The 17,029-nt window shown below is 42.1% G+C and overlaps 1 protein-coding gene across 1 annotated transcript in view; it reads right to left on the bottom strand.

Moving 5' to 3' along the window:
- The window catches only part of CRADD (CASP2 and RIPK1 domain containing adaptor with death domain), a 165,246-nt gene extending 148,829 nt beyond the window's left edge, over positions 1 to 16,417 (bottom strand). The window contains exons 1-2 of the mRNA XM_058568659.1: positions 16,327 to 16,417; positions 14,775 to 15,078 (exon numbers count right to left, since the gene is read on the bottom strand). Coding sequence (XP_058424642.1) covers positions 14,775 to 15,072 — 298 coding nt within the window. The 5' untranslated portion in view covers positions 15,073 to 15,078; positions 16,327 to 16,417. The remainder of the gene's footprint in view (positions 1 to 14,774; positions 15,079 to 16,326) is intronic.
- Between the last annotated feature and the right edge of the window lie 612 nt (positions 16,418 to 17,029).

Genomic DNA, 17,029 nt, shown 5'->3' on the forward strand with positions numbered 1-17,029 from the left:
GGCACGGATGTTAGCTCAGAGCTAATCTTCCTCAGCAAAAAGAGGAGGATTGGCAATGGATGTCAGCTCAAAGCCAGTCTTCCTCACACACACAGAAAAACTACTACTTACATTTACACAGCACTTTATGTTTTGAAAGATTCATTTGTGGGGCTGGCCTGGTGGTGTAGTGGTTAAGGTCTTGTGCTCTGCTTCGGCAGCCCAGAGTTCACATGTTCAGATCTCGGGTGCAGACCTAGGCACTGCTCATCAAGCCATGCTGTGGCAGCATCCCATATAAAGTAGAGGAAGATAGGCACAGATGTTAGCCCAGGGCCAATCTTCCTCAGCAAAAAAAAGAGGAGGATTGGCAACAGATGTTAGCTCAGGGCTAATCTTCCTCACCAAAAAAAAAAAAAAAGATTCATTTGTATATCCTCTCATTTAACCTTAATAACTACTCTTGGGGATGAGTAAGAGGCAGCTCTGTTTTACACATGAAAAAATTAAAATATAAAGGGAAAAAACCAAAATAATCCACCTGAGGTCACACAGCAGATAAAGGTAGAAGCAGGACTTCATCCTGAGCCTAGACCCATACCTCCAAATGCTTACCAAGCATTTTCACAGAAGGAAATGCTGGATGGCTCTGGGCTGGGTATCAGCTCCCTCATCCGAAAAAATGGGCACAATAGTATCTACCTCACACTATTGATACACGTAAAGCACTTCAAGGGGCCAGCTCACAATAAGTGCTCAATAAATGTGAGTCACTATTAGATTAAATTCAAGGAACATAACCCCTACACCAACCATACACTCTGTGTATTCTGTCTTGGTGAATTTGAATAGTTGTCCAAACCAGATATCCAGGTGCTATCCTAGAATCTTCCTTCTCCCTCAGTCCAAGCAATGATTTCTTCTAATGCAGGGCTCCTCAACCTTATTTTCAATATTGTCTTCCTCAGAAGACTTTTTAGACATTTTTTCCCTAATTGCACCTCCTCCCATAAAATTTTATACCACGGATATTTGCATTTCTGTTTATGTACTGTGGCCCTTTGGAAGGCCACAAACCATTGTATATCGAAGACTTCATTACACCACTCCCACTCACCAGAATCAATTTTTGCCCCCTTGGGGCCATATCCCCACATTGAGAACGCATGTAATAATCCTTCCTTCTAAATCTCTCTCCAGCCCACTCCCCTTTTCTCTACCCTCAACACCAGTGCCTTCTCCTCACAATCTTTCACCTGGATTATTCCAACAGCTTCCTAACTGGGCTCCTTGCCCCCATTTCGGCCAGCTTTCCATCCATATGTCACCAGAGTGAGCTTTCCAAATACAATTCTGTTCATGTCCATCCCTTTCTCAAAGTTTGTCAGTTGTGCTCCATCATCTGTTGGAACTTTACATGGCACTCGAGGCCCCTGCTGAGCAGTCCTGGGTCTGAACCCCCAGCCTTAGCTGCCCCCACCCCACCTCACCCCACCAGGCGTGATGGCCTCCATGCCTCGGCACTTTCTGTTCCCTCTGCCCTTCCCCTTTGCCGTCCTAGTTAACTCCTACTCACCTTTCAACACTCAACATGAGGTATACACGTGCTCTTTAAAGCCCTCCCCAATTCTGTCCTACCACAGGCTAAGTGGAGCCATCACTGTCCCTTTCACATATCTGTGTCACAGCTCTTCAGTTACCTAATGATAGTAATCATAACTAACGTTCACTGAATGTGTAACATACACCAGGCTCTGCTCTAAGCACTTTACACGTATCATCTCATTTATTTGGAGCACCTTGAGGGCAGGGATTATACCTTATTAATTTCTGTACCTGTTTAACTCCTGTCCCATAGTAGACATTTAATAAATGCTTGCTGAAATAATGCAGGAAGCAAAGTTTTGGAGTTTCTCAAAGTTGCTCTTTTCTCTGACTTATACGGCCCCTCCTACAATGGTTTACGGTGTTTACCCTGGTAATAAGGAGTGAGGGGGATGGGATATGATTATTCTGCAAAGGCTTTAACAATTACTTTGAAATACACTCTATGATTTAGTGAAAAAAGTCATTAGGAATGCCTTTCCCAGTACAAGAAGGAAAAAAATCTAATCTACTATCCAGAACACTCATATATTTACAAATCTAGTCAATTTGAAGGATATAAATATACTTAAAATGCCACACGCAAAGGCTTAATCACCTATACTCGAATAGTTTGGGAAAAACAATGAAGACAAAAGATTTAGAAACATAATATTTAAAAGCATACAAACAGGAGGCTTTGAAAAAAATCAGCTTATATAATAATCTAGTGAAACACTTTGAAATACAATACTCATAGAAAGATAAACATAAAAATAAACAGCTGAGTGAAAAATATTCCTCTCAGTTCCTTAAGAGTCACTGGGGAAGGTCATTTAAGTCCAATGCTCCCCACCCCCACCTTCTGCTAACTAAAATAGCAACTAGCCTTAATAATAATTTGAAAAGACTACTTTAAGTTGATTCAGAAGGTTTTACTCTCTGAAGAAAAAAATATATATATATTTACACACACACATATAATCTTCTGAATTTTATTCTTTGTTTGGCATCACACAAGAAATTCTGGATTTAAGTGTTAGTATCAAGTAAATAACTTTCTGGAAATGACTGGAGTTCAGAAAAGAGAGAGCTTCCAAAACAGAATTTTCTATGGTAAAAATCCAAATATTGCATTTCACTACTCATTTATTATGAACCATGGTTATCTCTGGGCAATAAGACTATGGCTGATTTCCATTTTCTTGACACCTTTCTAGAGCCTTTTTTTTAAAACAACAAATACGTGCAGCTTCTATATTCAGGAAAAAAAGAGCTATTTTCACTTTAAAAATGCATTTTTTGTTAAACTAATAACAAACATTTGTTATTAATTTACAAGTCACTTTCATGTATGACAGCTAATTTCCCATTGTAACAAATATATATATTTTTAACTACTCAGTCTGATAAGTATTATAAGGCCCCAAAATGATTTGACACATCTCCCAAGGAAATGTGAGGTCTCCATCTCCTCTCTTTGAATCTGGGCTTTGGGACAGCTTAACCAAAAGAATACAGTGAGAGTTAAACTATGCCAGTGTCCCGGCCCAGGCCTTAAGAAACTGGCAGCTTCCACTTCCTGCCTCTTGACACTCAACCATCATACTGTGAGGAAATCCCAGCCACGTGTAGAAAGGCCAATATGGAGAGGAACCAACAAGCAGCACCAGCTTACCAGAAATGTGAGTGACTCATCTGGGAAATGGACGCTCCAGCCCCGGTTCAGCCATCCCAACTGACAGCACGTGGAGCAGAAATGAGGTGTCCCTTCTGAGCCCAGCCCAAACTGCACATTCATGAGTAAAATAAATGACTGTTATTTTAAGCCACTAAGTTTTGGAATAGCTTGTTACACAACAAAAGAGAACCAGAATACCATATTATATTTTATTTATTTGCCTCTACCTTTCCCCAATTACAATTTAAACTCCCTGAAGGAATGACTCTGTCTTTACATTCATCTTTACAGTCATTCCTTCAGTCATTCAATAAACAGGTGAGGACAAACATGTATCTAGCACTATGCTAGATAGGTTCTGCAGGTACAGAGATAAAAACATCCTCTGCCTTAGAGAAGATTACAGTCTATTTGCAGAGACAAACAAAAAGATGGACAATGACAACCATAATCTCAGAGCCTTAGCAGAATAGCCAGCAATGGTAGATAATAAATGTGGCTAAGTGAATGAAAGAATAAATCAGGTTCTCAGAACTACTTTGAGAATTATGTACAATCATCATTTTACAGATGAGGTGCACCAATTAGCAATATATTACTTCTTAGCTCTAAATGCACCCTCTTTGCCCTGCTTTGTGATACTGGGGCTGGACCCTGTGAACGTTTTTCCTTTGCCTGATGGTGCAGTGTTAGTTTTCATCAACAGAGGGCATTAGAAGGACACTGCAAGGCCAGAGTTGAGGAAGGGGCTTTTCATTCTGGTTTGGGATGCTTTACCCCCTCTAAAATGTACTGCCAGTGGCCTTTGGGAAACCCAATGATGCTCACTCCCCAGGGAATTTCTCTGCCACTCAGCAAACTGCTTTCTGAGGATTAACTCTGGTCCACTCACATTCTCTACCAAGTTTATCAACCCAGTGGGCTGCTCTTATAGACCAGCTCTAGCCTGTACCCTCTGAGAAGTTCACTGCCCACCAGCAGCTGCATATTCATGTGGCAGTCACTTCGTCTCCAGTGAGGTCTGAATTTCAGCCCTGGGGGTGGGGAGGGGGCCTCTTGCAAGCTCCCATACTCTCCTTCAGCCCTAGATAAAGGAGCTTCTTCCCTCTGCTATTCCTGTATTCCTTAGAGACCTCTTTTACTCATTTAGTAGTTAACCATAGTTACCTTTTTACTTGTTAATAATTCTTTATATTAAATTTTCCTTGTTCAAATTACTGTGCAGTTTTTGTCTCCCCAGTGGATCCTGACAGGCATGTGAAGGAATAAAAGGGCTCAAGCGAATACCAGACGTCTGAAAAAGCACATTTGCCTAGAGCACCATCAAATGACTGATTCAGAATAAAAAGAAATTAAAAGGGAAGAGATAAGTTTAAAGACTCAACGAACAAAAATTGCCAAGTTAATCTAATTCAAAATCTTTATTTTGTCTCATCGCATTTTTTAGAAAACATTTTTTATCTCCTTTGGTATTTTTTTTAATCTTCTATTTGGTAGACTGTTAAAAAACACAATGAAAATGTTGGCTACATGTGAGACCCAAGGCAAGAAAGAGTCAGAAAATAAAGAAGCCGTAGCTAGCCCAGATCAGATAATCTAAGACATGTGACTCCAATCAGAACCAAGAACTGGTATTACAGACAGGACAGCCTAGTGATTTAATAGCATGGACTGGAGGACCAGTGTCCTCGGTGTTCAAATCTCAGCTTGGCTACCACTGGGTTGTGTGACCTTGGGCACTTTATCTAATACCTGCATTTATAAAATGTAAATAATAATAGCACCTACCACAAAGGTCTACGAGGATAAAGTGAGTTTATATATACAAAGCCCTTAGGCCAGAACCCAATCCAAATTCTCTTTCTTTTTGCAACCTCCTCTCTACTTCAACATTCTCAATCCATTTTTTTCCCTAATATCTTCTGATTTTTAAAAGGTTTGAGAAGACCTATCTTGCTCCAAAAACTGCTCTCCTCTACTTTTCCTACCACCTCTGGCCTTCAACTCGGGCCTTGCTATATGAAGATGTGGAATATTCTTCCTTAAAGGGCTATCATTGCTTTCCAGGCCCACAAGTGTGGAACCTGTTCAATATAAAAAGAATGGGAGTGGTACAGTATCGTGGACATCCCTTAATCAGCTTTCACCTCTTCCTTTTGGAACTGTCCCTTCCCCACTCTCAGTGACTCTGGTCTCCTACAGGAAGGGCTCATGACTCAACCTAGGCCAATGAGACTCTGAATCTTGAGAGAAGGCAAAGTGGAGGAACTCAGCTGGAGATGATCATCAATGGCCAGAGATTCCCCAGGGTTGCTACATTCATGCCCTTACTGAGCCCTGGAATTTTAGCAATTCCTTCAAAGTTGTGTACTACTCAGTATACGTTAGAGAAATGCCTATTTTTGCTTATGTTAGCAAGAAGTCTACTGCTTGAACCAAAGAGCTCACATACATGCTGTTAGACTGTCTTGCATCCCTTAGTTTCCGCATCTGTAAAGTGGGAGTCTCTGAGGTCTCTTCCAGCTCTAACATTCTACAGTTCTAAAAACAGGACAAGTCCTAGCAGATGTGCTCTGCTTGCTCTGTAATTGCCCATAACAACTTCACCGTTACCACTCAGCACCCATATACCTGACGTAAAAATGGTAGAACTGAGAGATGCTTTAAAAGTCTTATATTTAGGTTATAAAACCACAAGCCTCTCGTTTGCCACTTACATCTCAGCAGTATTATTTTGGTAACAGCGTCACCACTCTCTCTGCTATGGTGCTGAGCATAAATAGAACATGAACATTTCCAGGAATTGTCAACTTGGCACTTCTTACAAGGAGTTAAGATTTCTTTTATAACAAAAATAAAGCCTGGGACTAAAACCTGCCCCAAACTTCTTCTAGAGGTTACATTTCCTTCTCAATTAAAATTTACTGTTTGGAAAAGCACATGTACTCTTTTTTTTTTCTCTGGGGAAAAGTCCTCCAAAGAACCATAGACATATACTCCCTACTGCTCAAACTAAGGAACAAGTATAAACACAGCTGCCTATTAAAATTAAGTAAAGGCAAACATTCCTGCAGCTAGCTACAACAGCAGCCTACAAGTTTGAACTATACCCATAAAAAGAGAAAGCTACCTTGCTAAGCTTATGGTTAAACTCTGAGGCCGCGCCACCAGAAAAGCTGGTTATTGGAACTGATGGCTTTAGATAGCATGATTTAAGAACTGCAAAAGTGGAACCTGATGCTACTATCAGGAGAGCCAACACACCGACCACCTCCTGATCACAGCCAAGAAGATGCAGCCCTTTTTTTTACTCTCAAGGTAACAAGTTGTGATGGGAGCCACCCAGGAGCTCTGTTCCTTGACCCCACATGACCTGACATTAGACCTTACCCTCCAAAACAAGGATAAAATGGGAGATGGGAGAGAGAGAGACACCAACCAGGAATTAGTCTTCTGACAAGAAGCAGCAGAGAGAAAGACAGAAAAGCCCCTTGGGCTGCATGTCTGCGAGACAGTGGAGTAGGAGGAGGAAAGAAGAATGGGGCTGGTAAATGATGGGCTCTGGAGCAGCCACAGGTTATCGGAATTAGGAAGGAGAGAAAAGCAAATTTTGAGAAAATGTTTTCATAGGACATGAATGAGCAGCCTTTGAAGTCAGAGTGCCTGGATTCCGAATTTGGCTCTACTACATTGTATGATCTTCAGCAAGTGACTTAACGTCTCTGTGCCGCCATTTTCTCATCTGTGCAGTAAGGGTAATAACACCACCTGCCTTATCAAGTTACTGTCAGGATTAAATGAATTAATAAATGCAAAGGACCAGGGACAATACCTGGCACATATAAGCCTCCAATTACTATTATGATTATTATTTCACTGATATTATTTGAGGCTCTTTGTGAGACATAGAAAAGACTAAAATTCATTTTTAATTACAAAAACTATAGGCAAACAGATTGTCTGACCAACCCACAGATGGACAAACTAAGCCAGTTCTAGTCTTCCCAACTGGCCACCTGTCTCTCTCCCACTCTTGTCCATCCTAAAGCCATCTTCAGCTCACTCTGTATCTGGGAGCAGCATCCAACTCATTCTCCAATGGCAGGTTCTGTCTCCATTTGGACATAGCTTGATCTACAGAGCACAAAGTATTGTGGATGGTTTGTAATGACCAAACAATGTGAATAGGCAATAATTCCCCCAAATCCAAATTCATCAGCTACTTCAAAACCCTTCACACGATTTTGTTCTGTGCACATCAGCCTATGTGTCCCCATAGAGCTCTAATGGATTTTAATGTTGGTAGTAGAGTCATACCTGTACGGGGTCTGAGATTCTGGAACATTCTTAAGCAACAATGTTCAAGAAATTCAAAGAATTAAAAACATTTCTGATTACATATTTAATACAAAACTATAGACCCTTCTACATCTCCATTCCTACCACCTTTCCACCTCCTTCCCCCCAAAAACAACAACAACTCTTCAAGCAAGTGTACAGCTTTGAGAGGCCCATACTTGGGGAGCAAAAAGTGAGAAAGGTGCCAGGTGCCTGATCAGCTGGTCAGATCTCAAGGTTCTCAACCCTGGTTGCACTTAAAATAACCTAGTAAGGAGTCTGAGCATGTGCATGGGTGTGCGTGCATGTGCACGTGTGTGTATTTGTGTTTTTAATACCATTGCTCAGACCCCACATCCACAGAGTTTGGCATGAATTGGCCTTGGGCAAAGCCTGAGGATCAGTATTTTTTTTAAAAGCCAGAGTTGAGAAACACCGAGTTAAATCAACTCTGACGGCCAGTAGGGTGATTGATATAGCCTAGTGACCCACACATTCACAGGAGGGAGAAAAAAATGTCACAGTGAGAATTTCTAAGAGAAAAGAACATTAAATCCATTTTTTAAAGTGAAATGGAAGCATCCCTGTGGGGAGAGACCTGTCACATGGTTTGTTATTCCTAGAAAGAGCTACAATTAGCTGCCAACAGATGCATTATTTCATCAGTCCCATAAATACTCAATAAACGTCTTCCACTCTTTCTTTACGTCAGCCTTGTACAAGTCAGGGGGTGGGAGAGTGGGGGGGGGAGTGGAATCTTCTGATAAAATGCAGTACTGAACTATTAAAATCTCCTTTTAAATGATTAAAATTAGCATTAACAAAAATAAAATACTTCAGTAAAATCTCATCCTAGTATACCCCTAAAAGCCCTTGAAAGTTTTCCTCTTAAAATGAAAAAAAAGGACAGTAGTACAAATTTTTTAAATGTCCATTTCACTTATTAACACTACAGCATAATACAATTCCATTTCAAACCCAGTGGGGAGCCAAGATTGTGCAGCAGAAAAAGTCCTCAATCAAGGGTTGGGAGGCCTGGATTCCAGTCCCAGCAATAAATTACATTAATTAGCTGTGTGATCATGGGCAAGTTGACTTAATCTCCCTAGGACTCAGTTTTCTCAGAGAAAAATTAGAGGATCTGTAAGTCCCTCCCAATCTAAAAGTCTGGAATACCAGGATTTGTCTCCATCATGTTGACTTTGTTACATTAGCAAACGAACGTGCTCACAATTTAGACAACTTAAAATTAAGTCATTCTGGCAACTCTACTAATAAATTTAACCAGTTCCCAGCCACTATTCGTAAACTGAATGAGCAAAACAGTAAAGAACCTTGAATATGGCACTATTTTCTATCTGAACCACAACTGGAGCCTTCCTTCCCCAACTCTGCCAGCCAAGCGATGCTTCCTGCCCCAAACTCCTGTCACTCTTTTTAAATGAGAAACACACGAAAAGCATCTTCACACTTTTTGCCATATCCTCATACCATTATTATTTTCTTAGCATTTTTCTTTATGTTGACTCATTTTTACTTAAATAAAAGCACCGTTTTTTAAAGGAACTTCATAAATAGAAAACAGTTTTACTTGCCATAAATGGAAGGAAACTGTTAAACCGACACAAGGGGAAAAAAAACAAAACAACTAAACTCTAGCTAAATACTGTTGTCCACAGCAGGCTTTAAGCATGAGCATCTTTCTGTCTACTGAAAAGAAAAACTGGTAAGTGTCAAAAGAGATGTTACAGAAATACTTGCACTGAACAGAGGCTTTCACCTGGATGTTATCAGGATTGAAACAGAAAGAAAAGGAAATAATTCTCACCGTGTACTGCAATTCCACGTCTGCATATCATCTAAAATCATTTGAAAAACAACCCACGATCACGGCCGTGCACACATCTCACAGTTTCAGAAGCAACCAGAAATGGTCACAACTGCACTTGTGCTGATGGGCACTGAGACTCATCTCTCCGTGAGGAAGGTTCTTGTCCCAGATGGGCCTGGGCTCTGGCCACACTGTCGCTGGGGGCCCCCTCTTGAGTTCCTTTGCACTGTGGTCCCCTCTACCCAAAATGCTCTTCCTCCATGATCCACTCTGTTGCAGAATTCAGCTCTCTGCTCAACGTCCCCTCATCCGAAAGCCCTTCTCCGACCACCCCGCATAATATGCTAAGCCCTTCCTCAACACCTAATGTACTATTTATTCATTTGCTAGGTGCCTGTCCCCACCAGACTATAGAATAGTCAGTGAGCTCATAAGAGCAGGGGCTTTGTTTACTATAATATCCCAGTACCTAATGTCTGGCACAATGTCAATACTCAATATTCGTTGAATGAACGAATGAACCTCCTCAGTTGATCTGGAGGTCCTTCATATGTCTTTATTTCCTAGTGCTTGGCATCTGGTTGGTCTTCAGGACGTGTATGATAATCATGCTGGGGATTCACAGAAATCTGGGCTCTCTGTAGACTCTGCCCTTACTATAAGGAAGGGTCTGGCTGTGGACGCTGACCCACCATTCCCTCTCTAGTACACAGGATGCCACAAAGTGAACTCTGCTCAGTCACAGTGGAAGTGCCTGGATAGACCACAAGTTAGATAAACTGAGATCAACACTGAACTTACCATATGTAGAGTAGGGTCAATTACAAGGTATGACTGGGAAATCCCAGGCTAAAAATCTTTCTAATAAACCTATTACAATACCTAAAATTTTTGCCATTATTGCTCAGGAGGCCAGCCCTGGTGGTCTAATGGTTAAGATTCGGCGCTCTCACCACCTGGCCCGGGGTTCATTTCCCGGTCAGGGAACCACACCACCCGTCTGTCGGCTGTCATACTGTAGCGGCTGCATGTTGCTGTGATGACAGCTATGCCACTGGTATTTCAAATACCAACAGGGTCACCCACGGTGGACAGGGTGTCTTAGTCACCCAGGTCACAGAGACTAGGAAGAAGGACCTGGCCATCCACTTCCAAAAAAATTGGCCATAAAAACCCTATGAATAGCAAGGGATCATTGTTTGATATAGCACCATAAGGTGAGAGGATGGCGCAAAAAGACCGGGCAGTGTTCTGCTCTGCTGTGCACAGGGGCGCTAGGAGTCGGGATTGACTTGAGGGCATCACCAACAAATTGCTCACTTACTTCAGATGCATCCAAGTATACATCTGAGAGTCAGAGTGTATCTTGAGACAGTGACTGATGTGGCTCTGTATGGTCAGGGAAGTCCAGCTCCAAAAGGGACAAGCTGAGCCTTGGAGCCCATGGGTAGAGGGAAAACAGGCCAGCCTGAGTCCTGCTCCAGCGAGGGCAGCCATGGAGTCCAGGGCATAGAGTCCATGGTGAAGACCAGCTCAAGCTCAGGGAAGGCTGAAGCAAATATCAGCCCTAGGACAGCCACTCCAGCAGGCTAATGAGTTGAGGCATCTGCTGCTAACGCAGGAGGCGATGAGCTGTGTTCCAAGATATCTGTCCTTCATCCCTGCCAGTGGCGAAGAGAATATAAAGCAGGAATCTAGCTTAGAGAGGAGGAGAAACAGAAAACAAAAACCAACTTCCAAGCCTAAAGGAAGAGCGGGGTTAAAGGCAGCGTTGCCAGGCTGTTAAGTGAGAGTCATGGCAGAGACCCAGTCCACAGCCAGGGCCAACACAGTGGAACAGGCAGTCCCGGGGCCCAGGAGTCCCTCCCAGCATGACTTAGGCTAAATCCCACCAGCTGTGAGTGAGCCTGTCAGTGCTGACAGGGCCCAGCAGAAGCGGGAAGCCAGGCAGGCAGGCACATGCTGCCTTCACCCAGATTCAGCACTATCCTCATCTCCTAAATGAGCTGCCAGGAGCCCAGAGAGGCTCTCCAGCCCATCTAGGGTCTACTATGTGACCTCGGCCAGTAAGGAACACACCGAGAAGTGTTCCTTCCATGGTGCCAAGCAGGATTAAGTCATTTTATTGCCAGAATTCTTCTTTTAAAATATAAGAGTCCTTATAGGATGAGAAAAACACAAAATCAATTATCCATTAATATCTTAGACCTTTTTTTTTTTTTTTTTTTTAAAGAGAGAGGGAGACCAGTCATCTAGGCAGATTCTGAGAGAATCAAAGGTTTAAAGTGTTTATGCTTTGGAATTTGCTGGGGGTGGGGTTTAGAAGAGTAGAGAGCATCAAGATATAACTCAATTCTTCTCTAAAAATTACATCCAGATTATAAATAAAAAGCAACTAACTAGGATCAATCACCAAATAAGGCTTTTAAGGCAGCTCAAAATTTACAAATGAAACATAAAAATTAAACAAACAAACAAAAGAGAAACCAAGAACCTCTGAGAAGACCAAAACAAGAAAATTTGGTAATAAAATCAGTTCATTCTTGGAGAAGGACTGACCTCTTGGCCAAAGAGAAAGCCCTTCCTCTCCATTTGTTCTCAAGGCATCCCAAGAGCAGACCACCAAATCTATACAAATTAATTAATAATTACAACCAAAATGAGTAAAAGGTCAGAAGAGGTTAATGTATACATAGACATATATAAGCACCACATCTTCCCACGGTCTAGTTCCTCAAAATTCAAAAACGCCTTGACAAAAATTTAAGTGAACTATTTAAGAGCTTATTAAAGTTACTCTTTTACAACACTGGAGAAGCACTGGGGTCCTGGGAAATAGGCCTCTGGGTCCGTTTGCAGTTTTTACAGGGACAGTAAATTGAAGGCATTTCAATTCTAATACTCTTTCCAGGATTTCCCCAAAAAAATTAGGTTTCCAATTAATTAAGTCCCAATTTAATTTTAGAATTAAGATACTGCCATCAACTTAATTAATTTAAACACTTGAATAAAGTTTAAGGTCTCAAATAAGAGAAGGCTGTTAACTAACAACTCCTTTAAAATATATCATTTCCTGCATTGCTTACCCTCCCTCCCCGCCATATATATATATCGCTAAAACTTAACGGTATAGCGGATTTTCGACAAAAGATGTGAATTTTAAAAGTGATTTTTATGAGATGGAAAACCACAAAGTGAAGAAAGGAATGACAGACTCCAAATTCAGAGTTTATCAGTGAGTGGGGGCTGGGGATGAGCTAGAATTGGGGAGGAGCACCCAAGGGCCCTCAAAAGCAATGGTAATATTTTTTTTTTTTTAACTGAGTGATGGAGAGTCAGGTGTTCACTGTACCATTATTCTCCACACCTTACTTACATTTTGTAATCTTACTTAAAATATTCAATAATTAACAAAAACTATTTAAAAAGTGAGTTTATGTAACTGTCATTGTGGAATGTATATATAAAGACATATATAAATCAAACTCTCTCTTCAGAACATTCTTTTCAGTAGCAGGTTACTCAACAAAAAGGAAAACAATAAAAGCACTTAATTTGTACAGTAGCCAACCTATCGCTCCATTTGAGCACTTCCACAGAATTAACAAATTAACGCTATTTTTCTAAACTTCAACACAGATACGCTCAATTTTTTCCCACTCTATACTGTTTCATTCTGCTTACTTTGAAAAAAACTATCTTTCCCTCAACTTCTCTGTAACTTTCACCACTTGGTAAAAAAATCTTAATTTTTTTCTTGTTCTCTGAATGAAGCTGAACAAACGAAAATGGGGTCACGCCTCTATGAACAACATACAACAGTACTATTTACATCACTCAAAACGATTATAAAATGACATTAAATATTTTGGTAGAAACAGCCTTTTAGTTTGCCTGTTCTGTTGTTTCCAACTGTGTGTTGCCAAGAGGAACCTCTAAGTCAAATACCAGCAAAAGACACTGGGCACCCTAACATTTCTCTTAACATCTCCCCAATTCAATGTTATTTATTCTGCTTTCAATAAACTGGTAGAAGTGTCTTAGATACTTTAGTTTGGCTTTATTCACACACCTGGAGTATTTAATTTTGTAAAGACAATCCAACCCAAGAATTCCTGTGGTCCTCAAAGGCCAGCTATTTTCAGTATTTCAAAAAAGCCTAAAACCTACATTTACCTATAATTTGGCCACAAGGGGAAATGAAAATATTTTTTCTTTTTCCACTGGGACTTTACTAGGCCTTCCTAAGTTAACTGGTTATCTTATGCTGATCAGATATTCAGACATATGTCATTAATAAAAATAGAAGAATTAATCAGGATTACTTAACACAGGTGGTCTGGAAAATCAATCAGAATATGAGGTCCATGCGGCAAAAATAATAAAGGTGGTCTTTTATTACTGGTATTTGTTTTTTAACCAGTTATATTGGTATTTAAAAAACAGCAACAGCAAAGTCGGGAGACCACTGACTTGGAGTAGTTTATCAAACTACTAGTTTGATAGTAGTGATAGTAGTTTGCTATCAAAAACTCCAGAGAATGTTGATTTCCTAAATCTGTTAAACACGCAAGTCAACTTTCAATTTTTTTTTCACCAATTCAGTTCTCTGCTCCTTAATCTTTGTAAAAAGGAAAAGTCATGGGAGGAGTTAAGAGGGAACAAGTGTTTCATATCATACCTTCTTCCTGTTACAAGCCAGGCTAACAGCACCAGAACTCTCTTTTCCATAGCTTCCAATTTTCCTTAAAATCAAAATGAGCCCCTCCTCAAACTACTGTCCTTACAAAACTAAATACTCCGGGTGTCTGAAGAAAGCCAAACTAACAAGGATGACTTGAAACCAATAACCTTTAAAAGCAAACTAAGTCAGCCTTCCAAATTATCCCCTCTAGCCATGGAGGGCAGCCCAGGGAACAGGTGTAAGGTGTGCCTTCCTAAAGGCTGTCTCCTCCTCTATGAACCTGACCTCTTCTTGCCGGCAGCTCTGGCACCCCATGAACCAGTTATCAGTAGGCCTAATGCCTGCTTTCCCATCTGCACTTTCCAATGGTCCTGATGCCAACGACCTGGCTCTTGGATGAGAACATGCCTCCCAAGTGACTTGCCAAGTTTCCCTGGAAGCATTTCTAAATGTATTCTCTGAGCTCCCTCCTGAACCTCTCAATCATGCTTCATCCTTCCTTCCTTCCCTGCACTTCCTAATTCCACCTCCTCATCCCGTCCCTCCAATGCCACGTGCCTTCAGTCCAAACTCCTTATTCACTTTCAGGAACCGCCATCCCCCTCCCAGCCTAAAACCCCAACTTCAAATCCAAAGGACACAGTTCCATCAATTCTGGAGCTCGTCTGAAGGCCTACCTGCAGGCAGCTCAGTTAGGGCTTCTTCTCTTGCCTTCTCCAGCTTCTCCCTCACCCAGGGAAATTCCTGCAGGGAATCTAGGAACGCATCAAATGCTTTAGGACCTCTGGAAGGTAGGATATCCAGCAGCAGCATTGTTTTCCGGAGGCCTGTGGCTTGAGCTTTGATTTCTTGAACGTGGTTTTCCGTCAAGACCCCTTCCTGGTAAAGATACTGAAGAACCAGGCCCTCCACCAGTACCTCTGCACCCAGCTCCAGGCGATGGGAGCGCAGCACTTGCTTGTCTCTAGCCTCCATTTCCTCCTGGGAAAAGACAAAATCCACAGCTCAGATTACAGGAATGCTGTTGAGCCCCTACAGATGGGGTCCTGCAATGTATGCTCCTTAAGGTCATGGATATCTTTGAATCTTACCAGAGTGCCAGGCCACGGTGTTTCATACACGGCTCTTGAGCCAAGCCAAATTAATTTCAAATGTTTCTAAACATAATGAACAACACTGAACATGAATTATCTTTTCTGTTTTTGCTTTCCACATAATGGGTCCTAGCTCAATTCCTTGTTCAATAAAGAGATCTGGAAAAACGTGAGGTCAGAGACCCTGCTTATAAAACAACTTGTATCTGAGGATTACAGAGCAGCATTTCATCTTAACACACTTGAGAAGAAACAGTGCTTTTATTTTAACATTGCCTTCATCAGAGATACCCCACCACCACAGAAACTGCCAGTACGCATACAGGTGCCCTTTGGACCACGGGCATTTTTAGAACCTGATCAGCAATGGGAGTGGGGCCAGAAACCTGCAGGTACCAAGAAGTTTAAGGATCATCTCCCCCATGAGAAAAGGCCTATACACCATCACGAAAAACATTTACTAGTGTTTGTGCCCAGTCTACAATAAACCTTATACATAGTCACAGACTCCATCCCTTCCCTCTAAGAATTCAGAATCTCCATCACAACACTGCCGTGGCCACACACATATGGGTCACTGAATGGGATTTTTTTTCTTAAAAAAAAAAAAAAAGTCCACAGGCCAGTCCCGGTCAGTGGCCAGCAGGACTGCCCGGCATATTTCCAAGACCACTGCACCAGGGAGCTGAGGGGCGGGGGTGTGGTGGCTATGAGGGTAAATAAGGGGAGGCGCGCCCCCCGCCCCTGTCCCTCCTAGCACCCTCTGCGAAGTCCGGGAGGTGGCAGGGGAGGAGGAGGATGCGCACTTCGGACTGCTAGCGCCCATGTGGAATTTCTCTTTATTCCCTGCCTCGCCAGCTGAAGCCCTCTTGTATTACGAAGAGAAAGAACTAGGAGAGATTTTCCGGGCAACCTGACTCGCTAAAAAGGGGGTGCTGGGAATGATCTTCAGAGCGGACCGAGGGCAGAGTGGATCCCCGGCACCCCCACCGCCACCCCACCCCGGGCCGGCTCTAGAACGCCGCCAGCAAGTTAGGGGGGGCGGGGGAGCCAAGCAGGGCCCAGGCTGCAGACGCCACGGCGCGGGACCTTGAAGAAAAGATGGATACGGGGTTTCTGGATTCCTGTTACTTACGTCTGCAAACACGTATCTTAGGGGAAAAAAAAAAAAAACTGCAACCGGAATCCAGACTGTTAGGGAACCTGTACCATAAGCGCCATCTTTGTTGAAGGCGAAAGCCCTGAACAGGAAGTATCGTCGCCATCTTTGTTGAGGGCAAACACAGGAAGTGCTGTAGCCATCTTTATTGGGGGCCCAAGTGTCAGACTGAAGCCCTTTCCGCCATGTTTGCTGTGGGTAAGCGATATAGCTGCCTGGAGATGGAAAATAGTTGCATCACTTAGGGGGTTATCTAAGCAAAGGAGTGATTGGATGATTGCTTTTTAACACAGTAACTCTACCAGTACCTTGCACACAATTGGCATAATAGATAGTCAGGTTTCAAAAGTCACCTTAATCAGCGAAGCCTTCCATGACCCCTCTATTTAAAATTGCAACACACTCGCATTCATTTCCTGCAGTCTCCTTCCCCTTTTCCAGCTTTATTTTTGTCTGTAGTATGTATCGCCATCTTACTAAAACTTTTGCTTAATCATTTATTTATCATCTGTTTCCCTTCACTAAAATGCAAGGTCATTTCTTTATATCACAGTGTGCCTGCCGGTAAATAGTTTACAAGTCAATCAGTCAGGATTCAGTTGCAGCCATCAGCTAGCTGCTCTAGACAGAAAGGGATTTGCCATAGGAAATTGGGGACATTCACAGTCATTGGAAAGGC

This window comes from Diceros bicornis, chromosome 25 (assembly GCF_020826845.1).
Source record: "Diceros bicornis minor isolate mBicDic1 chromosome 25, mDicBic1.mat.cur, whole genome shotgun sequence".
In the NCBI taxonomy this organism is placed as follows: domain Eukaryota; kingdom Metazoa; phylum Chordata; class Mammalia; order Perissodactyla; family Rhinocerotidae; genus Diceros; species Diceros bicornis.